Below are 10,000 nucleotides of genomic sequence, written 5' to 3'. Positions count from 1 at the left end.
CCTAGCCTTTCCTAACCCCTGCCTCACCCCTTCTCACTCCTCATCCCTGTATCTCCCTTCCCCACCCCTGCCTTACTCTGCCTCACCCTGCCTACCCCATCAGGCGATCTACGGGCTGCTCCTGCTGGGTTGGATCTTCGTGCCAGTGTACATGAGCGCTGGGGTGTACACGATGCCTGAGTACATAAGCCTTAGGTACGGCGGGCAGCGTATCCGAGTGTACCTCTCCTGCCTCTCCCTCGCTCTCTACATATTCACAAAGATCGCCGTAAGTAGGGCTGACGTAAGTTAAGGGTGTCGCAGCGTAGGGGTGTCAGTGGATAAGGGTGTCGTAGCGTAGGGGTGCCATAAGATAAGGGTGTTGTAAGTAAATGGTACCGAAGTTGAGGGTAAAGTAAGTTGAAAGTATCGTAAGTTAAGGTTGTAGTAAGTTGAGGGTATGGTAAGTTAAGGCATCGTAAGTTAGGTGGGACAATAAACTTTGGGTATTCTGTGTTTGGGTGTCCTGATATGTGGGTTTTCGTATGCGTGGGTGTCCTTTAGTCAGGGGTAGGGTAAGTTTATAAAATTTGTCTACCCTGTCACGCTGAAATTGCCCACGTGTTGCTAAAACTTGGCATTGACTGAACTAGTGCTGCTAAATAAAAAGAAATATTCCTGGATGTTGCGCTTCAATGGCTAAATTGATAACCCAAGTAACGTTAGTCTCTCCTCTCCTCTTCGTGACCATTGAGATTGTACATGAGTGTGGTGGCGTTGTTCCAGGAGAAGATTTAGACATGGTGTAAACTTGACCCTTCCTCCTCTTCTTTTTTCATAACTAGGCTGACCTGTACGCTGGTGCTCTCTTCATCCATCTGTCCCTGAACCAGACTGGGGAGGAGCGGCTGTACATGAGTGTGGTGGTACTGGTGTTGATTCTTGGGGGAAGATTCAGACTTGGAATAAATCTGACCTTTCGTCTGCTAACTCTAATCATTCCTCTTCATCTTCTTCCATAATCAGACTGATTTGTACGTGGGGGCACTGTTCACGCAGTTGTCCTTGAACCAGACGAACGAGAAGTAGCTGTACGTGAAAGAATGTGGTGATGTTGCTAGGAAAAGAGTAGGACTTGGAACAAACCCAACCCTTATTTTTTTTCCCTAACCAGGCCGACGACTGTGCTGGTGCTCTCCCTGAACTAGACTGATGAGTGGCTGTTCGTGAATGATGTTGTGCTAGGCGAAGATGTGGACCTGGAATTAACCCAACTCCTTTTCTTTCATGTTTAGGCTGACCTCTACGCCGGTGCCCTGTTCATCCAGTTGTCCCTGAACCAGCCCGGGGAGGAGTGGCTGTACGTGAGTGTCGTGGTGCTGGTGGTGGTGGCGGGCGTGTTTACTATCATAGGCGGCCTCACCACCGTCGTGTACACAGACCTCATACAGATGGTGCTTATGGTGGCGGGGGCACTCGTCCTGGGGGTCTTGTGTGAGTTACCCGTACGTTAGTACCCCGGGGTGTTTGAACACCCCCCAAAAAGTTGTATGCTCACAATTTTGAGATGGCAACATTGGCATTCCTCTCCTCTCCGGTACCTTCCTGAATACGTGAGGGGAGGGACTACACTTAGAGTTTCACACCCCTGCCCCTGGTCGTGTGAAGAATAGACGCATTTTTGTCCTTTGGGGTGTGTAGTCACCCCACGGTACTCATCAACATTGACCTATTTCTCTAGCTATGATTTTAGTAAAGAATCTGAAAATGAAACTTATTTCGGAGTTTGTATATTGTCTATGATGATTTTGAGGAAATAAAAACCATGTCATATATAATACTGTATACTTCTATCTAATGAATGAGTGGTAGAACCAAATTTTGATTTTGTATATGTTGAGTAATTCTTTTACACACACATTTTTAAATATCAGCTACAGTGAAATTAACCTGTTCATGAGTAACTAGAAGAGTATATTCAAGAAGCTGTATGAATATATTAGAAAAATTAGCAGCAGTCCATGAATTTTTGGGGGTGGGGTGTTCATACACTCCAGGGTGCTATCGGTGTTCCAACACGCCAGGGGACTAACGCAGGGTTAATGACTTGTTCCTGTTTTTATCTGTCACTCTGTTTTTCTAGCTGTCTGTGTGTGTTTTTACGCATATATCTGTTTATATTTGTGATTGTATGATGATTTTTACCACATGTACTACTACTACTAGTACTGTACTATTACTACGAGGAGTGCCATTGTTTTAATATTATTATTATCATCATCATCATCATCATCATCATCATTTCTCCCTGCAGCTATTCAAGCAGTCGGGGGCTACAGCACACTAGTGGACGACTACCAATACGCCACGGCTACAGTACGTGCGGTAGCCTCCGACGGTAGCCTGTGTGGTGAGCCCCCGCCAGACTACATGAACCTGCTGCGATCCGGGGAGTATGGGTACCCTTGGTTTGGCATGACTTTTGGGATGTCCATATTGCAAGTGTGGTACTGGTGCACGGATCAGGTAGGTGTGGTACTGTGGTAATAGCTAGAGCAGTACAGTACTGCTAATGGCAATGGTTGAGAGATGGATTGCTAAGTGATGTGTGTGTGTGTGTGTGTGTGTGTGTGTGTGTGTGTGTGTGTGTGTAATGTTTATGAGAGGGCAAAGGAAGGAGTATGTATAGTTGTGAGTAAAAGATGGAAGAGGAGCATAAGACAGTATGGATCAGTTGGGTCAAGGATTGTGTGGGTAAAGTTGAAAGTTGGAATACAAATGTGGGCGATTGTGTGTGTGTATGCGCCAACGCAAGATCGTGCTAGAAGAGTGAGAGAAGAGTTCTGGACAAATGTAGAAGTGTGCATGGAAAAGTTTGGAAGGAATGAGAGAGTGTTTTTGATTGGTGATATGAATGGTAAAGTTGGGAATGTGAAGGTGGATGGAATAGTTGGTGAGTGGGGTGTGCCTGCTGAGACAGATGAGAATGGGAGTGCGTTAGTGGACATTTGTGCTGGGAGGGGGTTGGTGATAGCCAATACCCTCTTCAGGCATAAAATGATTCACAGGTATACATGGCGAGTGATGAGAAGGGTGGGTGGTGAACGGAATGAAAGGAAGGCAATGATTGATTATGTGTGTGTGGATGAAAGGATGCGAAGATGTGTAATGGATGCAAGAGTGTATAGAGGTTGGGGGAGTGGACTTTCTGACCACTACTTGGTGATGGCCAGAATTAAAGTACAAGAAAGTTGGAGGAATAGAAGAAGGGAAAGACGAGAGGAAGGAGTAGTTGCAAGGAGAGTGGAAACCCTACAGGAGGATGAGAAAAAGGCAGAGTATAAGAGAGAAGTGGAGGAACGATTGGGCAAATATGAATTGGAGCAGATGGGAGACGTGGAAGGTGTGTGTAGAATATTTACAGAAGAAATATGTGCAGCATGTGATGTGGTGTGTGGAAGGAAGAGAAGACGGAGGGGGGTGCAAGGAACAGCGTGGTGGACTGAAGAGGTGAAACAGGCTGTGGCACAAAAGAAGAAAGCATACAATGAATGGATGAGAAATAGGGGCGTGGAAGAGGTTGAGAGGCGGAAGAGAGAGTTATATGTAGAAAGGAAGAGAGAGGTGAAAAGATTAGTAAGAGAGAGTAAGAAGAGAGTGGATGAGGAATTTGGAAGAAATTTGAGTGTAAAGTGGAGGGACTGTAAGAAAATGTCCTGGAGAGAGGTGAAAAGAGTAAGACAGGGTGGAAGCGAAGTTAGCAGGGGAGTGAAAGATAAAAATGGTAGATTACTAGTGGAGAAGGGAGAAAAAGTGAGCAGATGGAGAGAACACTTTAAGGAATTGTTGAACGTAGAGGATGGAAGTAATGCGAGTATAAGTGGCTGGGGAATGGCTGGGAGAAGTAGGGAGGTGAGAAGACAGGAAGAAATCAGTAGGATAGAAGTTGTGGAAGCAATGAAGAAAGTTAAATCGGGGAAAGCCCCAGGAATTGATGGAGTGTGTGGTGAAATGCTGAAGCATGGGGGAGAGATAGTAGTAGAATGGATGTGGAAGATGTGCAGATTGGCCTGGGAGGAAGGTAGAGTCCCGGAGGATTGGAAGTCAGGTATAATTATTCCCTTGTACAAAGGAAAAGGGGAAAAAGAAGTGTGTGGTAACCATAGGGGCATTTGTCTTCTTAGTATAATAGGAAAAGTGTATGGTAGGATACTTATTGACAGAGTTAGAGAAAGAACAGAGAAATTAGTTGGAGAAGAACAGGGAGGCTTTAGGAAGGGAAGAGGTTGTGTAGATCAGATATTCATTCTCAGATCTTTAGTGGAAAAGTTTCTAGAGAAGGGAAAGAAGTTGTATGCGGCATTCATGGATTTGGAGAAAGCATATGACAGGGTGGATAGACAAGGATTGTGGAAAGTGTTAAGAATATATGGAGTAGATGGAAAGTTGTTGAATGCTGTGAAGAGTATGTACGATGGTGCGAAGGCTGCAGTGCGTGTGGATGGTGATCTAAGTGAATTTTTCTCTTTGAAGGTTGGGTTGAAACAGGGATGTGTCATGTCTCCATGGTTGTTCAATCTGTACATGGATGGGGTAATAAAAGAGGTACAAGGTAGGGTAGTGGATGTTGGAGTGGCCATGGTGAGAGAGGATAGTGTTTGGAAACTCCCTGTACTGTTGTTTGCAGATGATACTGTGTTCTTGAGTGAAGACGAAGGAGAGCTGCAAGGCTTGGTGGATGAGTTTGGGAGAGTGTGTAAGAAACGGAATCTAAAGGTGAATGTAGGGAAGAGTAAAGTGATGGTCTTTGAGAGAGGTGAAGTCAGTGAATGTACAGCGAGGTTGGATGGTGAGGAATTGGAAAGTGTGAGTACGTTTAAGTACTTGGGTAGTGTGATGAGTAAGGATGGAGGTTTGGAGGGTGAAGTGCTTGAAAGGGTACAGCAGGGAAGAAAGGTTGCTGGTTCCTTGAAAGCAGTGATAAGAAACAGGGAAGTGAGCATGGAAGTGAAAAAGTTACTACATGACAGTATTGTGATACCAACTCTAACGTACGGAAGTGAAGCTTGGACGTTGTTGGAAGGACACAAGTCAAGAGTGAGAGCAGTGGAAATGAGTTATTTAAGAGGAGCCTGTGGAGTCACATGGAGAGACAGGCTGACGAATGAGGATATAAAGGAGCGTTGTGGTGTTGATGTGGATGTGATAGGAAGCGTTATGAGGAACACACTGAGGTGGTTTGGCCATGTGGAGAGGATGGAGGGTGAAAGACTGACGAAGAGAGTGTATGTGAGTGAGGTGGAGGGGGAAAGAGGGAGGGGGAGGCCGAGGATGAGATGGAGGGATGGGGTGGAGAGGTATATGAGAGAGGGGGGTGTGAGCTGGGAGCAGGGGAGTGAAATGGCGGGGGACAGGGCGACTTGGAGGCGATTTGTTTGTGGCCACCCCAAACGGGATTGAGGCGTCTGGCAATAGATAGATAGATATATTATACATAATTACATATTTACATTTATTTATATAATCAGTCGATGCATAACCAGGTCAGGGATCGAACGTATCACCAACCTGAGCAACATGCTCTCTGCCAACAGGTAATTGTGCAGCGTACCCTGGCCAGCCGCAGTATGGTACACGGCAAGGCAGGCACCGTGATGGCCGCCTACCTCAAGTACCTGCCGCTGTGGGTGATGGTGTTCCCCGGGATGGCCGCGCGGATCCTGTACCCGGACCGAGTGGGATGTGCGGACCCGGAGCAGTGCAAGGCGGTGTGTGGCAGCGAGCGTGGGTGTTCAAATTCCGCGTACATCGAACTGGTTCTGAATCTTCTTCCGGCAGGTAAGATGGGGTGTTGCGATGGAGTGAGAGTGTTGCAGGTTACGTTAGGTTATTGTAAGTATAAAGTAGGATGTGGCAGTGAGTTTGGATGTTCAAATTCCGCTTATATAGAATTCTTCTCTAACCATTTACGAGCAGGTTGGATGGGGCGGTACGATTAAATGAAGGATGCTTAGTTAAAGATAAGAGTATTTTAAGTTGAGATTAGGGCCGTGTGTGACATATAACTCGTCCATAACATTGTGCCGACAGTGGGGGGGGGGGGCAGAGAGAGGGATACTGGTCTTGTAAGTTAAGTTAGGGAAGCTCCAGGTCTGAAATACTGTAGGTTCTCACGACACCCTTTTGTATTTTCTTTGGTACACCCACTGTGGCCATCCCTTACATGCTTCATTTTGTGCAGTGTTTGTTACATTTATAGTCAGTCCACATGTTCATGCTATCTCAGCCAACTTGTATTTTCTTTCTCTCTCTCTCTCTCTCTCTCTCTCTCTCTCCTTCCCTTCCTCCCTCCCTCCCCAGGCCTGCGAGGGATGATGCTGGCGGTAATGATGGCAGCCGTCCTCTCCTCCCTCACCTCCGTCTTCAACTCTGCCTCCACCATCTTCACCATCGACATCTGGAAGCTTGTTAGGCGCCGGCTCGTGCACCGGTTCGGCCGGGGTGCTGCAGGGGAGCCGTCAGAAAGGGAGATGATTGTGGTGGGGAGGATGGCTGTGTTTGTTTTGGTGGTGATATCAGTGGTGTGGATTCCGGTGATAAGGTGGGTGGTAGTGGTGGTGGTGTAAGGATATGGTTGTATATTATGGTGTGGTTTGGTATGGTAGTATGGTATGGTATGGTAGTATAGTGTGGTTTGGTGTTGCAATGTGGTATGATATAATATGGTAGGTGGAAGTAATGATATGGCCTGGTTTGGTATGGTATGGTACGGTATACTCTGTGAAAAGGAAGAAAGTGGCAGAGTGTATGTGTAGGCTATAGGTTAAGTTAGGTTAAAGAACTAAGGTATTATAGATGAAATTAAGAAGATAATTATTAAATATACCGTATGTGCATAGTGTGTGTTATGTATATATATTTAGACATTTCATAACTTAGATATATTTTGAACCACCTTCTTATTTAGACGTATTTAGAACCACCTTATTTAGATGTTTTCAGAACCATTTCGCTATGTAGATATAGTTAGAACCATCTCATTATTTAGAAGTTTTTAGAACCACCTGCTGATCACTTGAACACCCCCCCCCCCTCCCCAGGAACTCCGCCAACTCTGAACTCTTTGACTACATGAACACCATCGTCTCCACCCTCTGCCCGCCCATCGGTGCTATCTTTGTCATGGCCGTCTTCTTCCCCAGGATGAACGAGCCAGTGAGTTATATATGGGGTCTTGATCGCACTGGGAGGAAGACTGGAGCGGTATAAAGTCGTCTTCTTAGCACTTCTTCCGTAGCGATTTAGTTTCCTTTTCACAGTTTATATTTACTGTTAATTGGTGTTGATGGCTGCTTAATTTACATCAGTAACACGCAAAAGGTCTAATGATGATGATAATGCTGCTGCTGATGATGTTGATGACGATGATGAAGATGATGACGATAACGATGACGATAACAGAGACGATGATAATGATGTTGATGAAGGTGATGATGATGATGATGATAATGATGATGTGATGTTGATAACGATAATGATGGTATTTAACGTAACCATTAGATTGATACCTTTAATGCCGTCCCCTCAACTCCCCCCTCCCCCTGCCAGGGCGCCTTCTGGGGTCTGGCGGTGGGTACGGTGCTGGGGGTGTGTCGCTTCACCATGGAGTTTGCCTTCACCGTCCCGCCCTGTGGCTCTGGTAGGTGGGTTGGAATCGAAAGGAAGACAGTTGTTATTTTTTGACGATTATTTATTTTTTTATTTAATTATTTACCTTATTTATTTACTTATTTATTTGTATTTATTTATTTGTTTAAGTTTCGGTCTTGGAACCTTTCACTTTTCTCTGTCTAGTTAAAAAAAAAAAATGTGGTTTGGAAGAGGTGACTTTTATTTTTGGCTTGTGATGTACACAGATTTGTTTTCATATCGGTACTGATTCTGTCTGTCTGTCTGTCTGTCTCTGTCTCTCTCTCTCTCTCTCTATGTATGTATGTAACCGTCTGTTTCTCTATCTACTTATATATGTATCTCTGTGTTTATACGTATCTTTCTGCCTATCTATCTATCTATCTACCTGTCCATCAATCCATCCACAGGTGAGCCAGACCCGCGCCCCTACCTGGTAAAGAAGCTCGTAGGTGATTTCCACTACATGAACTTCTGTCTCCTGTGTTTCTTTGTCTCAGTGGCTGTGGCCTTGTGTGTCGCCCTCCTCACTCCACCCATACCCAGCGACAGTGTGAGTATGAGGCAGAGACAGTGTGAGAGTGAGGCAGAGACAGTGTGAGTATGAGGCAGAGAAAGTGTGAGTATGAGGCAGAGACAGTGTGCGAGAGACAGTGTGAGAGTGAGGCAGAGACAGTGTGAGTATGAGGCAGAGACAGTGTGCGAGAGACAGTGTGAGAGTGAGGCAGAGACAGTGTGAGTATGAGGCAGAGACAGTGTGAGAGTGAGGCAGAGACAGTGTGAGTATGAGGCAGAGACAGTGTGCGAGAGACAGTGTGAGAGTGAGGCAGAGACAGTGTGCGAGAGACAGTGTGAGAGTGAGGCAGAGACGGGGTATGAGGCAGACAGCGTGCGTATGAGGCAGAGACAGTGTGAGAGTGAGGAAGAGACAGCGTGAGTATGAGGCAGAGACAGTGTGAGTATGAGGCAGAGACAGTGTGAGTATGAGGCAGAGACAGTGTGAGTATGAGGTAGAGACAGCGTGAGTATGAGGCAGAGACAGTGTGAGTATGAGGTAGAGACAGCGTGAGTATGAGGTAGAGACAGTGTGAGTATGAGGCAGAGACAGCGTGAGTATGAGGCAGAGACAGCGTGAGTATGAGGCAGAGACAGTGTGAGTATGAGGTAGAGACAGTGTGAGTATGAGGTAGAGACAGTGTGAGTATGAGGCAGAGACAGTGTGAGTATGAGGCAGAGACAGTGTGAGTATGAGGCAGAGACAGCGTGAGTATGAGGTAGAGACAGTGTGAGTATGAGGTAGAGACAGCGTGAGTATGAGGCAAGAACAATGTGAGTATGAGGTAGAGACAGTGTGAGTATGAGGCAGAGACAGTGTGAGTATGAGGCAGAGACAGTGTGAGTATGAGGCAGAGACAGTGTGAGTATGAGGCAGGAACAATGTGAGTATGAGGTAGAGACAGTGTGAGTATGCGGTAGAGACAGTGTGAGTATGAGGCAGAGACAGTGTGAGTATGAGGCAGAGACAGTGTGAGTATGAGGCAGAGACAGCGTGAGTATGAGGCAGAGACAGCGTGAGTATGAGGCAGAGACAGTGTGAGTATGAGGCAGAGACAGTGTGAGTATGAGGTAGAGACAGCGTGAGTATGAGGCAGAGACAGTGTGAGTATGAGGTAGAGACAGTGTGAGTATGAGGTAGAGACAGTGTGAGTATGAGGCAGAGACAGTGTGAGTATGAGGCAGAGACAGTGTGAGTATGAGGCAGAGACAGTGTGAGTATGAGGCAGAGACAGTGTGAGTATGAGGAAGAGACAGTGTGAGTATGAGGAAGAGACAGTGTGAGTATGAGGCAGAGACAGTGTGAGTATGAGGCAGGAACAATGTGAGTATGAGGTAGAGACAGTGTGAGTATGAGGCAGAGACAGTGTGAGTATGAGGCAGAGACAGTGTGAGTATGAGGCAGGAACAATGTGAGTATGAGGTAGAGACAGTGTGAGTATGAGGCAGAGACAGCGTGAGTATGAGGCAGAGACAGTGTGAGTATGAGGCAGAGACAGCGTGAGTATGAGGCAGAGACAGTGTGAGTATGAGGCAGAGACAGTGTGAGTATGAGGCAGAGACAGTGTGAGTATGAGGCAGAGACAGTGTGAGTACGAGGCAGGAACAGCATGAGTATGAGATAGAAACAGTGTGAGTATGAGAGTGTGAGTATGAGGCAGAGACAGTGTGAGTATGAGAGTGTTAGTATGAGGTAGAGACAGTGTGAATATGAGGCAGAGACAATGTGAGTATGAGAGTGTGAGTATGAGGCAGAGACAGTGTGAGTATGAGGTAG

The 10,000-nt window shown here is 46.2% G+C and overlaps 1 protein-coding gene across 2 annotated transcripts in view; it reads left to right on the top strand.

Annotated features, from left to right (window-relative positions):
- Positions 1–10,000, top strand: part of LOC145410823 (sodium/mannose cotransporter SLC5A10-like) — a 17,863-nt gene that overhangs the window by 5,782 nt on the left and 2,081 nt on the right. For both annotated transcript variants that reach the window (XM_080280942.1, XM_080280941.1), the window contains exons 4-11: positions 104–268; positions 1,275–1,473; positions 2,294–2,505; positions 5,574–5,817; positions 6,340–6,580; positions 7,080–7,194; positions 7,588–7,678; positions 8,079–8,221. In XM_080280942.1, coding sequence (XP_080137068.1) covers positions 104–268; positions 1,275–1,473; positions 2,294–2,505; positions 5,574–5,817; positions 6,340–6,580; positions 7,080–7,194; positions 7,588–7,678; positions 8,079–8,221 — 1,410 coding nt within the window. The remainder of the gene's footprint in view (positions 1–103; positions 269–1,274; positions 1,474–2,293; positions 2,506–5,573; positions 5,818–6,339; positions 6,581–7,079; positions 7,195–7,587; positions 7,679–8,078; positions 8,222–10,000) is intronic.

Source organism: Coenobita brevimanus, chromosome 86, assembly GCF_032717465.1.
Source record: "Coenobita brevimanus isolate Jiangsu-jjx chromosome 86, ASM3271746v2, whole genome shotgun sequence".
Taxonomy (NCBI): Eukaryota; Metazoa; Arthropoda; class Malacostraca; order Decapoda; family Coenobitidae; genus Coenobita; species Coenobita brevimanus.
The sequence above is the reverse complement of the archived record's forward strand: the minus strand, read 5'-3'. Positions and strand labels throughout refer to the sequence as shown.